This window comes from Natrix helvetica (assembly GCF_964273705.1).
Source record: "Natrix helvetica genome assembly, chromosome: 1".
NCBI classification, from domain to species: domain Eukaryota; kingdom Metazoa; phylum Chordata; class Lepidosauria; order Squamata; family Natricidae; genus Natrix; species Natrix helvetica.
Window position 1 is genome coordinate 107,273,985 of NC_138548.1, and position 17,010 is coordinate 107,290,994.

Here is a 17,010-nt window from a genome sequence, read left to right on the forward strand (position 1 = left end):
TTTTTCTCTCTCTCTTTTCAGAGGACTTACACATTATGCAGTGTATTGCTCTGGTTCCCCTTTAAAGAATGCCATGAATTTGTGAGCCCATTCCCTTTCATGGCCAGTTGCACAAATGATTTATGCATGTAAGTAAACCATTTTTTGAAGTCCAGAGTTAGGAGTGGGTAGCTAAGATCCCCAAAAATTCATGAATGTACATGGGTCTATTTATTATATTATTATCTCCAGTTCTTATACTATTCATATTTCACACATCATCATGATCTCTAGAAGCAAGTTCTAACATGTTCAAGATGACATAGTATGTATACATAGCAGGATTCATTTTGGCCAAGTATTTAATTCCCACCTGGTTCTTTTTCAATTGTTGTAGAGTGGTATTCATTTGTTCATTCTCATAGAATTGAGTGAAAATGGAACAAATTGATACAATTTATGTATTTTGAATTCTTGTTATCTTACATTCTGATGTATTATTTTATTTATTTTTTATTTATTAGACTTGTTAGCCGCTCCCTCTCCACGAAGGGACTCGGGGCGGCGTACAATAAATATTTAATAAACCATGATTTAATATTAAATCATGGTTTATTTCTATAATAATGAGCTTGAGCTTCCAGAAGTAGCTGTTACTCACACCTCTGTCTCTAAGTTTTACTTCAGACCAGATCTGAAATTTCTGTTTTAAGTTACCTGCTGTTTAGTGTGCCATTTTGAACTGTGAATTTAGATTAATCTATTTTAATTTTATTTTTTTAAAGCCAATGAGGGGGGCTGTGGCTCAGCAGTTAAGATGTTGAGCTTGTCAGCTTGGGTTCGAGATGCGAGAAACATGTGATGGGGTGAGCTCCTGTTACTTGCTTTAGCTCCTGCCAACCTAGCAGTTCATAAGCATGTAAATACGAGTAGATAAATAGGTACCACTTTGGTGGGAAGATAACAGTGTTCTGTGAACCTTGGTGTATAGTCATGCTGGTCATATGACCACAGAAAGGGTCCTTGGATAACACTGGCTCCTTTGGCTAAGAAACGGAGATGAGCACTGGCCTAATGTCGGACATGACTGGATAGAGGAAACCTTTATCTTTACTTTTAAAGCCACTTTATCTAAATTTAGGTGTTGTGAATTATTCTGAATACCTTTCCCAAAACACTACAACACTGCTTTTATAATATATTGTTTTCATTTTGTGCAATGCTCAAAATAATATTAAAATAATGCATACTATCAATAATATCTCTGGATTGTTAATAAATTATTAATATTACCATACTGCTCTTGTATGAAAATAGAGATAGTAATGTTATGTTAATTTTAATGTTTTTAAGGTCAGGCATTGATAATACCACTTGGTGTCGTGCATTAACCGAATACGCAAGGACTTGTGCTCAAGCAGGAAAACCACTCCATGAGTGGCGGGCTCATTTTGAGCAATGTGGTAGGCATTGAAGGTTTTCAGAATATTTCCCAGGCTGTAGTTTCCTATGTTTTTCTCTCCCACCCACCCCCGGCAATTTGTTTTCATATTCTTAATCAGTTCAGCTTTTACTAAGTTTATAATATTTAAATCCTGACTTTTAAATTGCTACATTTACTAACAGAGAATGGTAATGATTAGATAAATTAGTAACATACAAAACCATTGAGAACCACATTTCTGCATGTATTGGTAATAGAGAAATAAATAAAATTTGTATACTAGATCAGAAACTTTATACAATATTTCATAATAAATATCAAGGTAGGAATAAGAGCATTTAACATTGATCCTGTCTGATAATAGTAATAGTACTTAGACTTATATACTCCTTTACAGTACTTTACAACCCTCTCTAAGCAGTTCAAAGAGTCAGCATATTGCCCCCCCCCCACAACAATCCAGGTCTTCATTTTACTGACCTTGGAAAAGATAAAATATTCTTGAGCCACTCAGAATTGAATGATTTTCATTCCCCAAAAAAGTAGGAAATCAAGGTTCTGATGAAGTGTTTATATATCATATATATCTTATCTATTCCTTCCCATCATATCACCTGCCCAGAAGCAGTGAACAAGGCATTCTGGGGAAGTGAGCTTCTTGTGAGCTTCCATTCAGCAATCCTACATCCAGACTTTAAGATAACAAATAATTTAAACTATGGGATTATAGGAGGCACATAGAAGGAAGATACAACTACTGTGTGCTGTGCACCAAAATGAGGGCAGTGAGAAAAGAAAATTCTTAGGGACTTATTTTTGCACAAGTCTGTAGTATCTTGTAGGCATTGTTTCAAATGTTAAGCAAATGATTTTATGATTGGTTCAGCTGTAGCTTTGGAAAGCATTTTAGATATGAAATAAAATCTTCATCTGTGATTGGTTGCAGGGATGGAAAAGGAAAATAACATATCATTTTAAAAACCAAAAAAGCATTCAATGTTTTTTTAAAAATCTCAAGAGACTTTAAAGCTCTAATGGATTTATAGAGGCATAAACCTTTGAACAGAACTCTTTTCTTAAATGAAACTGAAACAATTGCATAAATCAGGTAACATCCCCCATGTCTTCTATTTTTGCAGTTGTTAAATGCGAGGAGCATCTTGTCTACAATGAATGCATTGACTGTTGCCCATTTTCCTGTCGCCAAAAAACTCACTGTGTTGACAGTGAACTTCCCTGTGTTGATGGATGCTATTGCCCAGATGGTAATATGGCTATTTCATGGGTGGCATTCTTGCAAATCTACACTAGAATGACTAAATAGCTATATTTTGAGAGCTTGCCACCCAGGTTAATGTTGTTAGTGAAATTGCAAATTGTTATAGGGATAGATGAAATCAACCTAAGGGAATTCTAGGAATAATGCCCTGGTGTGTTTCAAATTGCATTTTCCTCTCTGAATCTGAATATTGTTAGAGTCTTATTTGTTTGTAACGTATTTTTACACTTGTTCTTTATGATAGGAATAAGTAGTAACTTGCAGCATAAAACATTTCAGGTTTGGATAGTTTTGAATCTGAAATGTCCTCTTCTAAATGTGAATCAGGTTGTTTTAATCATTTTATATGATCTGAAGAGAAACCAGAATATAATAATTTTCAAAGTGCTTCAAACTTAAAACCAATGTTTTACTTAAAAAAATATATGACTTTTTAAATCTCAAAACTTCCCTATCAAGCAAAACAGTTTTGCGGCCTAAAAAACTTTTTTTTTTTTTGCATTTGAAACAGTACATTTTACACTTAAATGAGGGCTTTCAAATTCGAAATTGTTCATATTTAAAACATTTTGCAGAACCTTAGTTCTAAATAATAATATGGTTCATTGTGAAGGGATTTTTTAAAAATACTATGCAGTCAAAAATATGTTGTTGCCAATCACAGGACTTGATAATTTTCTGCCTACTATTGAATATACCTAGGCCTTATTTATGAAGATAGATTATGTGTGAGGCCAATTGACTGCCCTTGTGATTACCACGGAACTATCCACAGAACTGGTGCAGTTGTTCAAGAGGAATGCAATAACTGGTAAATAATTTCCTGAAACTTTTATCCATGTTTTACTACCTTCATACAACAAAATACATTACGTTTAGACAAATAGTTGTTAAAGTCGTATGGTTTGTAAATTACATTTCCAAGGTAAGGGAGTTTCCTCCCATAAACATTTAGCAGAATTCCAGAGCATTGGACATTTTAGCTTATCCTGACTCTGAAAAAATTATTCTCTTTGGGAAAACCTTGAAAGTAACATTTATAACATGTTATATAACAAAGAAAGGCTAAGACACTGAGCTTGTCGATCAGAAAGGTCGGCAGTTCAGCAGGTCAAATCCCGAATGCTGCGTAATGGAGTGAGCTCCCGTTACTTGTCCCAGCTTCTGCCAACCTAGCAGTTCGAAAGCACGTAAAAATGCAAGTAGAAAAATAGGGACCATCTTTGGTGGAAAGGTAACCGTGTTCCTTGCACCTTCGGCATTTAGTTATGCTGGCCCCATGACCACAGAGACGTCTTCGGATAGCACTGGCTCTTTGGCTTGGAAAGGGAGATGTGCACTGCCCCTAGAGTCAGGAACAACTAGCACATATGTGTGAGGGGAAACTTTACCTTTACCTTACCTTATATAACAAAACCAGGGATGCTTTTCACTATAGCACCTTAGGGTAACTTTCCTGTATTGTGCTTCCATTTGCTCAATTGGTTCCTTACCCCCCCCCCCCCAAAAGTACCGTATTTTTCGGAGTATAAGACACACTTTTTTCCCCTCAAAAAAGGGTGAAAATCTGGTTGCGTCTTATACACTGAATACAGCATTTTTGGCCTCCTGAAACCTGCCCCCTTTGCAAAAATGGTCATGCATAGCCTTTCGGAGGCTTCCAGAGTGCTCCTGGGGGCTGGGGAGGGCAGAAATTAGCAAACAATGGGCTGTTTTTTGCTCATTTTTGCCCCCCAGTCCCCAGGAGCACTCTGGAAGCCTCCTAAAGGCTATGCGTGCCCTTTTTTTTGACAAAAACAGGCCTGTTTTTGTGAAAAATGGGCCGTTTTGGGGAGGTCTACAGAGTACAAACACTTCTTTTTAATTTGCCTCTTCAAAATCTTGGTGTGTCTTATACTCTGAAAAATACAGTATTTTAAGAAGCCAAAATGGAATGCCTCCACTTTTGGAATGATAGCACTTGGAATCAATCCTCTGTATAGCAACATATGAAGTTCACTAAGTTGTACATTCTCCTTTCAAGAAAGTTTTTGAATTTGATAGCAATCAAGATCCTTAGTACGTTTATACAGATACATACTAAGAATGTATCTTAAAGCATAGGGTCATTTGGATATTTTCTTTCATCCAAGAGAAAGTTGTTGAATTTATTATTATGAACAGAAGAGAAGCAGCCACATCTCTGAGTATAGAAAAAAAACACAAGAGTTCTTCATAACCAGGAACAAGATTGGTAATCCCACCAATTGTCTCAGCTAAAAATTGGGTAATTCTATGGGTTGCTTTTTAATTTTTAATAATATAACTACACAAAATTACCAGTACAAAGCAACATACAAAGCAAGTTTTTGCAGACTGTAAGATCTGCTGTGGAAATGTTCAAGATTGCTGGGCAGATTATGTTAGAAATAATTGTGTTCTATATGGATGAATTTAAAATTGTATTTTTCTAATATCTATATATTTATCCAAATATCATGATTTGTTATTTATATTGTTATTGAGTTTGATGCCTAGATTGCACACTTGAAGAGTAGTCTTTGAAAGAAACTTTATCTCTCATTTTGTAAAAAAAATTTAACATATCTATGATGTAATATGCTTTATTTTGAACACTTTGTGACAAAAGAAATTCATTCTTGTTCTTGTCCCAAGCATGTGTAACTTCCTCCTTTAATAGGATTGCAAACAAGGAATCCATAGATACCACAATATATTTGGTGAATATGAAAAGATCTATTTATTTCCATTAGTATTTCCCTAGTGTAAATTGTTTCCTGAGATTTATAGCATAAACTCTACCAAAAATCCTGGTTCAGCTTTAGTTTCTGACTTTTTATGGCTCAACTCTGTACATAGTTCTGTATATGAGGATTTCAGTATATAGTTTAGTGTTATACATTGGCTACTTTCTCAAGTCTCAAATCTTTTTTCTTTCAGTACATGTTTTGGAGGAAAATGGATTTGCACTAATCTTACCTGTCCAGGTACATCAGTTTTTCGATCATTCATATAAACCTTTCTAGCTTGGAATATTAGTGGTAACATTTTTGCAGATTTTCTCCGCTGTCCCCCTATTATTGTAAATTAGTATTTGTTTCTGACTGCCTGTTTTTTATAAGCTGTAGCTATCTACTTATGAACATCATGCCTAAGTCTGCAGTTTAGCTCCACTCAATTTCCATTCATTTTATGTACCATGTACCATTCATTACATTGCTCAGTAAGAATATGCAGAGCCCAATGATATAGAAATGTCCATGATCAGATCTTCCAACTTAAAAACAAACCAACAAGTCTTTTTAAACCTATTCAACCTTTTCTTTGTGCATTATTTCTTAATGCTTCATTTTTCAAATATAGGTCATATTCTGTCCCTTCAACTTCTATGAGCTTTCACTTGGTGCCATAATTGTGCTCTGGATTTTAAAAAATCCCTTCAGTTCTGGAAAACTGGCAAGGAATGGGCTTAGATCATTCCCCTAAAAGAAGATCCAACCACTCTATTAAAAATCTAGGCAGAGATATGTTTCACACAGACTAAATAGTAAACTGTGAATGTCTCCCACACAGATTTTCAGCAAAAAATAACATGTATGCATGTATGTATTCTTTCAATAGATCATCTGAGATTGTTTGGACAAGCCCCTGCAGTTTTCTTGAGAAGGTTTTTCAAAGATGGTTTGCCATTGCCTCCTTCCTAGGGCTGAGAGAGAGTGACTGGCCTAAAGCCACCAAGCTGCCTTTGTGCCTAAGGGAGAATTAGAACTCATAGCCTCCTTCTCATTTCTAGCCTCATGCGTTCATCACTATATCAAACTGGTTCCTTAAGATTTATTTTACTCATTTAATAAATAGGGATAGACAATTTCTTTTTTTACATGTTTGTTTCTTGGGCCAGGTGAGGGAGGATGAGATCTCCTCAAATGTGTGCTGAAACAGGTTCTTAAGGAAATAATCATTTTAAAAAAGATGAAATGATTGTAGCATAAGCAAGACTGTTGTTTTATTTATCTTTGCAATACTTGTATGGTTGTCTTGATATCATTCAGCATTTAATATCAAATACAACATCACAAAACGTTCTTGTAGCATATTGGAAAAAAAAAATCTTTTTTTTTTAATTCTTTGTTGCCAGCTCAGTGTTCAGTTTCAGGAGATATTCACTTCATGACATTTGATGGGCGCAAGTTTACTTTTCAAGCACCCTGCCAGTATATCTTGGCAAAAAGTCGTGTCTCTGACAAATTTGCTGTGACTCTACAAAATGCTCCTTGTGGACAGGTGAGCTGATAAAAGCAAGCATGCTGATAGCTTAAAAATTAAGTCACCTTTCTGAGAAATACATCTCTTGCTGCTTTCTGATTGAACGCTGATCTTTGAATTCCATTCTAAAGGCATGAGGTGTCGTATGGATTTAATGCAGGACAAATTAAAGAGAGAAGTGGTGGATTTTAATGACTTTGATTCACTTTCTACCAAACATCACTTTCTAGGGGGGAAAATAAATACTATTTACCCTTCTTAGCCTGGAAGGCAGGAGTGAGCAAGTAGAGGCAGGTATTTAAAGGAGTTTTACTGTAGCTGCTGATTATGTTGCCAGGTTGCAGATCTGCTCACAAGATGAGTGGCATAAGAATTCGATAAATAACTCAAATAATAAAGGAGTGCAAAACACATGTCTGAAACAAACTCAGCTGAGAGTTCACCTATGAAGAAAAAAAGATGCAGAGTGAAATGGGGAAAAACCATAATGAGCAAGCCCTCGCTGTGTAAGAGAATAGCAATACTAACAGCAGCTGCCATAGATCATAGTACCTGGAAGTGGCCTATGAAGAAGAAAAACAGTATAATAATAGGTAATATGGATCCCCTCCCCATGCAATAGAAATGCTTTAAAGCAGCGGCCCCCAACCTTTTGGGCACCTAGGTCATTCCATGAAGAGAGGTTCTTCTGCGGACCAGAGGGGGCATGGTTTCACTGCAGATGGGGTTTGATTGTGTGGCCTGGTTTCCAGCATGCCTTGGTCCAATGCTGATTCACGGACTGGGGGGTGGGGTTTAAAATATAGCCCTGAGAAATTCCTTATTGTCAGGCGAACGAGAAAATTTGTACTGTGTTTATTCGTACAGAACCAGCAGCACAATGGTGTGGTAGAATCCATTTCTCCTTCCCACTTTAAACCTTTGAAATGTCAAGCCTGTTCCTCAAAATAAAACAAGTGAAATTATCTTCACTTCTAAAAATGAAACAACACAGCTTTCTTCTTGTTAGGTTTCGATAGTATTGGTTTTCATTTAGCTTCTCTTATTTGCCTGAGGTGGATGGTTTAATCATATTGTGCTGCTCCTTGATGTTCAACTGGTTTCTTAGTTTCCACTTTTTATTGAACAGTTTTATGTGTTGTCATGTGATTTCCAGATAAAACTATTTGGGTCTACAGTGGTTTCCTTTCATCATTTGACTGTGCATTTCAGATTGAGGATATGTAATAAAGCAGACTATCTTCCAGTGAAGCATGTCAATCACCACTTTCTAACTAGTTGACCAAAAAGATATAAAAATGGAATGATAAGATCTGAAGGTAGTAATTACCTGAGGTAGCTTAAATTATTCTTGGAAAAAGGAGTTTTTACAATAGCAATTCAACATGCTGAATTGTGAAAGCTAAAACAAGCTGTAATTTCAAATATTTGGCTTCAAGTTATTTACGAAAAATGATACCTTAAAAAAACTTAATAACAGCATGATTTCAACTAGAGATTGTTGCTTGAAAAAGAGGACTCAAAATGATTCCAATCCTTTCATAGAGTTTTGGGGCTAAAACGTTTTTTTGAAATTAAATTAATTTGTAAAAGTACATTGCCAGGAAATCTAAAAAGCAAGTTTGGATGTACAAATTTCATAACTTTTCTAAACCTGAGGGGAAAAAAGGAAGTGAAGCATTTTGTGTTTTATTGGTTAACATGGCTAGAATTATTTTATAGTTAAGGTATTTACATCTAGAAAGTACTTCATAGTTCTCAGTAGTGCTACAGTCCATATTACATTCATGGCTTGTTTTGATCTCAAACATTACTTTGAGATGATAGCAACCTTTATAACTAAGTATAACACTGATATCAGATTCCCATGTTTATTAAGGAGAGAATTTTCTGGTGGCCTATGACTCCTCTGACTGGCCTTTCTTACACCAGGGATGCAGGCCTTATTCTAGGTTTGCACTTCCCATTCAGGAGTAATGTGGAATCTAAGGGTCTTCCTAGACCAGTGGTTCTCAACCTGTGGGTCGGGACCCCTTTGGAGGTCGAACGACCCTTTCACAGAGGTCGCCTAAGACCATAGGAAAACACATATTTTCGATGGTCTTAGGAGCTTTATGGTTGGGGGTCACCACAACATGAGGAACTGTATTAAAGGGTCACAGCATTGGGAAGCTTGAGAGCCACTGTCCTAGACCCCTAGGTCCTGTCCAAAGAAGAGGTGGCAGCTGTGGTCAAGTGGACTATAGTAGTGCAGTACCATCTGACGTACTAGTTGCACTTCTTCGTGGATCAGGCAGCTTTCAAAACATTAACTCACAATCTTGTCGCCTCATGGTTCAGCTATTGGAATGTGTTTTGCATGGCAATGCCTTGAAGACTACTCAGCAGCTTCAACTGGTGTAGAATGTAGCAGAACGAGCAGTGGTGGGTTTGCCTTGGCCTGCCCAGAACCACTTTTGCTTCAAGAACTGTATTGATTGACAGGTTTTTTTTTCCTTAATGTGGTTCTAATGCTGTTTATTATCTATAAAGCCAGTTGTCTAAGGAGATGCCTGTTTCCCATTCATGTAAAACGTGACTTACACCTTAGTTGAGCCCCAAACATTTGTTGCTAAGTGAGACATTGGTTGAGTGAATTTTGCCCCATTTTACGACCTTCCTTGCCACAGTTGCTAAGTGAATCACTGCAGTTTTTGACTTAGTAACACGGTTGTTTAGTGAATCTGGCTTTCCTTGTCTTTACCTATTAGAAAGTCGCAAAAGGGGATCACGTGACCCTGGGACACTGCAAATGGCAGAACTATGAGTCAGTCTGAATTTTAATCATGTGACCATGGGGATGCTGCAACGGTCATAAGTGTGAAAAATGGTTACAAGTCACTTTATACAAGCTGTTATAACTTCGAACAGTCACTAAATGAACTGTTGTAAGCTGAGGACTACCTGTATTTTTGCCAACCATTATAAGGGGACAGGGTGGATATGCTCTGGGTCCCTTCGATTAAATAATGACATCTTTTGGGACACAGGAAGCACTCCTCTGCCTTCTAGAATAAGATCCTTCCTGGGGGATAGCCAGAAGACATTGCAGAAGTCCTTAAAGCAGGGGTGTCCAAACTTGGCAACTTTAAGACTTGTGGACTTCAACTCCCAGAATTCCCCAGCCAGCTGGCTATTCTGGGAGTTGAAGTCCACAAGTCTTAAAGTTGCCAAGTTTGGACACCCCTGCCTTAAAGACTTGGTTGTTTCCCAAACCTTGGGGTAGGATGGATGGATGGATGGAGGGTACCACTTGTTAGGTGTGTTTGACAAATGCTTCATAGGTTTTGGTGGCAAATGTCTGGATTTTCCATCATGTAATTTATTTTACTGTACTTATTTAACTTACTGTAAATGCCATGTAGTATATTGTGTTCATGTTTTGTTTTTTACATTGTGAGCCACTTTGAGTCACTGTCGAGCAGTATCAAAATTGAATTAAATAAATAAAGTGAAGCCGCAAATATCTGTGAGGTCATAATTCACCTCATATTCATTTACATTTTTTTTCCAATGAGAATTATTACATTTAAACCTTGATCTATTATGAATTCCATTTTATTTTAAGTCATTGTTTTCATCATCTTTCTAGAATCATGATGGAACTTGTATCCAATCGATCAGTCTTATTTTCAGTCAAGATTTTAGGAGGCAAGTAACTCTGACCCATTTAGGAGATGTTTTGGTACATGATCAATATAAAGTTAATCTACCATATATTGATGGTAAGTTGGAACAAATTGTTATAAAAATAATATTGCAAATATGGACGTTATGATTTTACTTATATGTTGTTTGCTAGGTTTCATGGTCCTCTGTTTGGTGCAGTTTAGATCACTTCTATTTTTTTTAATCTATTCAAATTTTCTATTTGGCCAGTATCAGGGATGAGAAGTGAAAAAAATTGACCAATATATTGCAGCAGAATAAGTCAATGATAGACCATCATTCAGATAGAAAAATACATTGCTGAGAATAAGCTGAGAATTTTCGGTTCCAAAATTCATCACCCCAAATGGATTCAGCTTATCCATACATGGCCTTATTTGCAAGTGTTATGATAATTCATTTTATGTCATCTATATTATATTCCCTTGTTTGTATCCCAGCTAAGAACAGTAAATGGAATATTTTATTTTTTATTGGTGGAGGAAGTGGCTCCAGCTCAAATCTGAAGGAGTTTGTGTAAAAAGAATTATTTTTGGAAATGTTCTATATAGCTTCAACATAAATACTGTAAAGTCAGTATTGATTCCATCCCTTCATCATAAAAAAGTATGCAAAATATTTGAAGAGGCATCCAAGGTTTAGGTTTAAGGCCATCATTATTATGAACAATCAATGCCATCAACTTGGAAATGAACTTAGAGTCTGTGTAAATTTGAATTGGAGTGAACTTTCTGGAGTGTGGAGTCTATGGAGATCCATCTCTAACAAGCTTTAAGCAAATGGTAAAATAAAATGAGCTTTTCAACAGTATTTGAGGTTACTATTGACATATCTTCTATTTATGTCTTTTAGATTCCTTTGAAATTAGGAAACTTTCCTCTGTATTTTTACAAATTAAATCATACATTGGATTGCAAATACTTTATGACTGGAAAGGTTTAAGACTCTATCTTGAAGCTGATGCTCAATGGAAAGATGACACTATTGGCCTCTGTGGAACTTTCAATGGAAATACTCAGGATGATTTTTTGTATGTACATTCTAGAAATACATTTTCATAAATACTAAAAAAAGGTTTTTACTCACTGCGGTTTTTCAATAGGTAGAAAAATATCGAACAAGTTCATTATTAGAAGAAAAGAAATAGTCACATTTGTAAGGCACTTAGTTGAAGTGATTCTGGGTGGTGGTCTTGGGCGACAAGAAAGGTAAAATGGTGCTGGACATACTATCTGACAAACTATTGCAGATCCAAGCAGTATCATCTTTCGTAATTGGCAGATGGAAATTTTGTACGTGCACAGATTTTGCAAGTTCTATTCAAGATTTGTTAGCACAGTACCCAATGTGCCAATAACCACTGTGATTAGCATAGTGATTATTGGCATCCTGGGTGTCTTGCCAAAATTATGGTTTATGCCATAATCTTTCAATTTTTATTTTCAGATCTTGATATTTTGTGATCTTCTCCAATTCTTTGTTTTCTACTATCCCCACATGTCCTTCTTTCAGCCACAGTTACATCTGGTGTGCCATAAAACAAGACTTTGTTGGCCTGTATTATGTGGCAGGTGCTTGTCTGTTTGAATTCTAAAGTCCCAGAGCACTTTAGCATCTTCATTATTGTTATGGCCCATTGAACAAACAGCCAGATGTTTAGACTGGCTTTAACATTTTTATTCATGTATTATTATTATTATTATTATTATTATTATTATTATTATTATTATTATTATTATTATTATTATTATTATTATTATTATTATTATTATTATCCATTGTCATCGGGGCACTTGGCACCATGACCAAAAATTTTATAAGATACATCAACAAATTGCAGCTTCCTGCAATAACAACAGCGGAACTGCAAAAAACTGCGCTACTTGGAACATCTTATATTTTAAGAAGGTACTTGGTTGATACCTAGGATGCTGGCAGCAAACTGTATCAACCATTAGCACCAGTCAATGGTATTTGTAATGCATTTTTGAATGTTCAGTTGGCTGAGTTTCATGTTTAATGAATAAAGTAAATAATAATAACAACAACAACAACAACATCATCATCATCATCATCATCATCATCATCATCATCATCATCATCATCATCATCTTGTGTCTCACAAAGCTCAGTTGCTTAGAAAAAGATGATTCTCTGGCATGTTTTCTCTAATGCTCTAAATATTCTCCATTTCTAGTATTAATTTCTTTTAATCCCACTGTCATAATGCTATGGGCACTGAATAGGAGATATACAGTATTGCTAAATTAAAGCAAAGTATAGAGCATATTTTATATGCTATCAGTAGGTATACTGGAACATAGTTAATAATTGTTTTGCAGGTAAGGTGGCAGGCATTACTTAATTATACTTTGCTATTGTCAGCAATAATTTGGCAAATCTGGAGTTTATCATGCAGCCTGTTGCAATAAAGAAGAATCCTACATGTGGCTTTTTTCTCTTAATTCTAAATATTTAGACAAATGTTCATATGCAAAGAGGTAATAAGCAGTATTTCTAAATATTTGATTCACCTCTTCATCAAATACAGGGTTGTTTTTTGTTTTGATAACCCCCTGATCCAGAGTTTTAAATGTTCCGGTAACAGAACTTGTTAGTCACCCCCCCTCCAAAAAATCTCTCAACTCCTGATTAAGAGACAGAACTCTGGTGACAGCAAATTGGCTGTAGTTGAATGATTTTTTTCTCTAACAGAACCTCATCAAGTTTTCATAGAATTCTAATGCTAGGATTCTGTGTGGAACATAGTTTGAAAAACTTGTTCTAAATAGTTTTGAGTGGAGTTTCTCAACCTTACAAACTTTTAAGATGCATAGACTTCAACTTTGAGTAATCCCCATCCTGCATGGAGAATTCTGTCCATGCATCTTAAAGCCGCCAAAGTTGAGAAACACTTGTTTAGAGCAATGGCTACATTAGTATTTTTCAATTCCTTCGATTTAAATTTAGAAACGTCACGCTTAGTTATAATTGATTGCCTAACTTTTTATAAAATGAAATATTTTGGCACACAAACTAAATGCCGATACATTGTTTAACTTGTCACAATGTTTTTTCTTTTTCTGCCCAGTAGTATTTTTGTAGGGGTGTACTTTTAAAATATAAAACATTATATAATGTTTTATAATAAGGAGATTTATAGATTCTTGATACCGGGACCACACAATTGTCAACTCTATTAATATCACTGTATGCATCCAATAATTGAAGTATGTGTTTTTAATTGATGTTACTGCTTATTTTCAAAACCAATCATTTGCTAAAAATCAATAAAAAAGATCTCCAGTTGGAGTGCCAGAAACTACACCTCAGCTTTTTGGAAATTCCTGGAAAACATCATCATCCTGTAGTCCTGGGTATGACAGTTCATCAATAGATCCTTGTGATGTTCATTTACAAGCAGGTGAGCATGAATGAAAAAGAAATTGAGACAATGATAAAATGTTTAATCTTTAGGATTTATTTTGAAATGCTGAAGCTGTGATGTTTGTATGCAGGCACTTAAACCTTAAACTCCATTACACACGATAGGAAAATATCTAAGATAAGGTAAATGTAAAGGTTCCCTTCACACATATATGCTTGTTGTTCCTAATTCTAAGGGGAGGGTGCTCATCTCCATTTCAAAGCTGAAGAGCCAGCACTGTCCAAAGATGTCTCCATGGTCATGTGGCCGGCATGACTAAATGCCGAAGGCGCACGGAACGCTGTTACCTTCCCACCAAAGATGGTTCCTATTTTTTCTACATGCATTTTTACATGCTTTCGAACTGCTAGGTTGGCAGAAGCTGGGACAAGTAACGGGAGCTCACTCGGTTACATGGCGCTGGGGATTCGAACCGCTGAACTGCCAACCTTTCTGATTGAAAAGCTCAGCCTCCTAGCCACTGAGCCACCGTGTCCCTAAGATAACCCAGGCCCAAATATATCTAATATAAGATATCTAAGATAACCCATGCTCAAATATATATGTTAACACAATATCCTTATAAGAACAAGATGGTAATGTTTATAATGCTCTGCTTATGATGCTCTATGCAGCACTATGGATATTTCTTTAAAAGTTACAATTGCAATTACAATTAATTTCTGTTGCATTCGGTGTTTGTTGTAATTCAGGCTTTGAATAGTTTATTTCCTTCTATGGCTAAGCTAGATAAATGAATTCTAAATAGCCCCAAATCATTAAAAAGTACTGTTTTTGACAATATAAATAATAATTAGAAAACTCATTGCACTGATTAGGTAGGTACCTGAGTAAAATGTGTCCTTGTTGTAGCTCCTGCAAAACAATAGAGCTTTAGAGGTTACCTTTTTTTTGTAATACTATTTGCATTGCAATAGTATTAGTATTTTTATGTGAAATAATAGTAAATTCAGTCATTCATTGATTAATTGTTGAAGCAGGTCATCCTAATGTAAGGGGAACTTGCAGCTCTTTAGATATTGCTCAAATAGAATTCTCAGCATTCCTTATAAATAATCATCTGATGGAGTTACTGTAGCTTATACTGTACCTCTGCAATATGTCTAGTGCTGTATTATTCCCACAGTGCTCTAACTATAAATGAAGAATGAGCTGTATGAAGAACAGAAGGAGAAAATATTTATGGTGATTGCAATTCAAGTGTTTGAAAAAATTCAGCACAATTTACATCCACAAGTTCCACCAGTGATGGTGTTAGTTATCAGAGAAGCTGAAACAGACATTTTTGTTCCCCAGGATAAAAAAGACTTTGTAATTCTTTTAAATTAAAGGATCCCGCACTAAAACCTGGCTATTTCTATTTATTACTTTGACAGCTGCTTATGCAACAGAAGCTTGCAGCATCATTACCAAAGAACTCTTTGCCCCATGCTATACCTATCTGAGTCCTCTCCCCTATTTTGAACAGTGTAGAAGAGACACCTGCAAATGTGGGCAGATCTGTATGTGTTCCGCTCTCTCCCATTATGCCCACCTGTGCCACAGATTTGGAGTGGAGATCAATTTCCGGAATAGTGTCCCAGAATGTGGTAAGTTGTTTTTCAATATTCAAATTTAACAACTGTTCTTGGCACCGTGACTGAATGTCATGACAAAGTTAAAACCTGTGAAGTGGTGAAATATCTGAACCAGAGGTGGGTTGTTCCCAGTTTGTCCCGGTTTGGGCAAACCGGTAGTAGTGGCAGCGGGAGGCTCCGCCCATCCACACAGACTCTACTGCGTATGTGCAGAAGCGTTGTGCGCAAGCGTACGCATGCGCATGAGCAAACCGGTACTGCCGGGATTTGGAACTCACTTCTGACCTGAACATAATTTCTTTGCTTGTTTACATATAACTTTGGGCATCAGTAAAAAATTATGCTAGAACTCTTCCATGAATTCTTGCAGTTAAATATTTCTTTCCCCTGTCTTTTTTACATCGATTACATGACAGTATGGCAAACATGGAGTGCAAGGAAGATGAAGGCTTCCTTCATCTGTAAAGTGATTGGATGTGTTGTACAGGACTTGTGTAAATGCCAGATGTTTTATCATGTGCTCCTAAAATGTGAAAAAGCCTCTGCATTGGAAGTGACTTTTTATGATGGCAGGACTGGGAAAGCTAAGTTCTCAGGGCCGCAAGTGGCTGTCAAACCCAGATTAAATTCTGGCCAAATGTTTCATCATGAAACATTCCTGAATCCGGCTGTTCTGAGATCTGAACTTGCCCTTCTTTTGTCAAACAATTATTGAACATAATTGCTGAAAATATATGCAAGATTTCTTGCCATTTTGAGATGAGAGCTATGCAGAAATCAACCTGTAAATTCTAAACAAGTGTTCAGGACTCATCCCCAAAACTAGGAGGAAAATAAATAAGAAAATAATTCAAATCTACACTGAATGTTGAATGTAATAAACCATGAAGAACTTGGTTCATAATTTATTGCTAATGAAACAGTTTCTTATGCGAAAGTCCTGGGCTTTACCTAAATTTGCTAGCTCTACCTTCCGAATAAGCCTACATAATATTTAGTAACAGCATCTTACTAGTGAATGCGTGTGCATTTGGCTTGTAACATGAGAAGTTTTCTTCTCCTCATTTGAGCAGCCCTTTCATGTGAAGATACAAAGGAATACAGTACTTGTGTATCAACCTGTGGTAGAAGCTGCCGAGCATTCTCCGTGCCAGAGGCATGCGATTGTGACTGTGTCGAAGGCTGCACCTGCCCCTCTGGAATGTATCTAAACATCAAAACTGACAGATGTGTGCCACAGTACGTTGAATTATGTTGATATTATTTCTTTATAACTGCATGCTTTCAGAACTAAGCGATTAGTGGAAAA

General features: G+C 36.2%; 1 protein-coding gene across 1 annotated transcript in view; it reads left to right on the forward strand.

The window, feature by feature from the left end:
* Positions 1-17,010, forward strand: part of OTOG (otogelin) — a gene marked incomplete at both ends in the record, with an annotated part of 109,987 nt that overhangs the window by 20,232 nt on the left and 72,745 nt on the right. Inside the window, 11 exons of the mRNA XM_081946019.1 lie at positions 22-128; positions 1,333-1,442; positions 2,563-2,688; positions 3,405-3,513; positions 5,643-5,689; positions 6,841-6,986; positions 10,600-10,732; positions 11,529-11,706; positions 13,976-14,100; positions 15,501-15,713; positions 16,775-16,940. Coding sequence (XP_081802145.1) covers positions 22-128; positions 1,333-1,442; positions 2,563-2,688; positions 3,405-3,513; positions 5,643-5,689; positions 6,841-6,986; positions 10,600-10,732; positions 11,529-11,706; positions 13,976-14,100; positions 15,501-15,713; positions 16,775-16,940 — 1,460 coding nt within the window. The remainder of the gene's footprint in view (positions 1-21; positions 129-1,332; positions 1,443-2,562; positions 2,689-3,404; positions 3,514-5,642; positions 5,690-6,840; positions 6,987-10,599; positions 10,733-11,528; positions 11,707-13,975; positions 14,101-15,500; positions 15,714-16,774; positions 16,941-17,010) is intronic.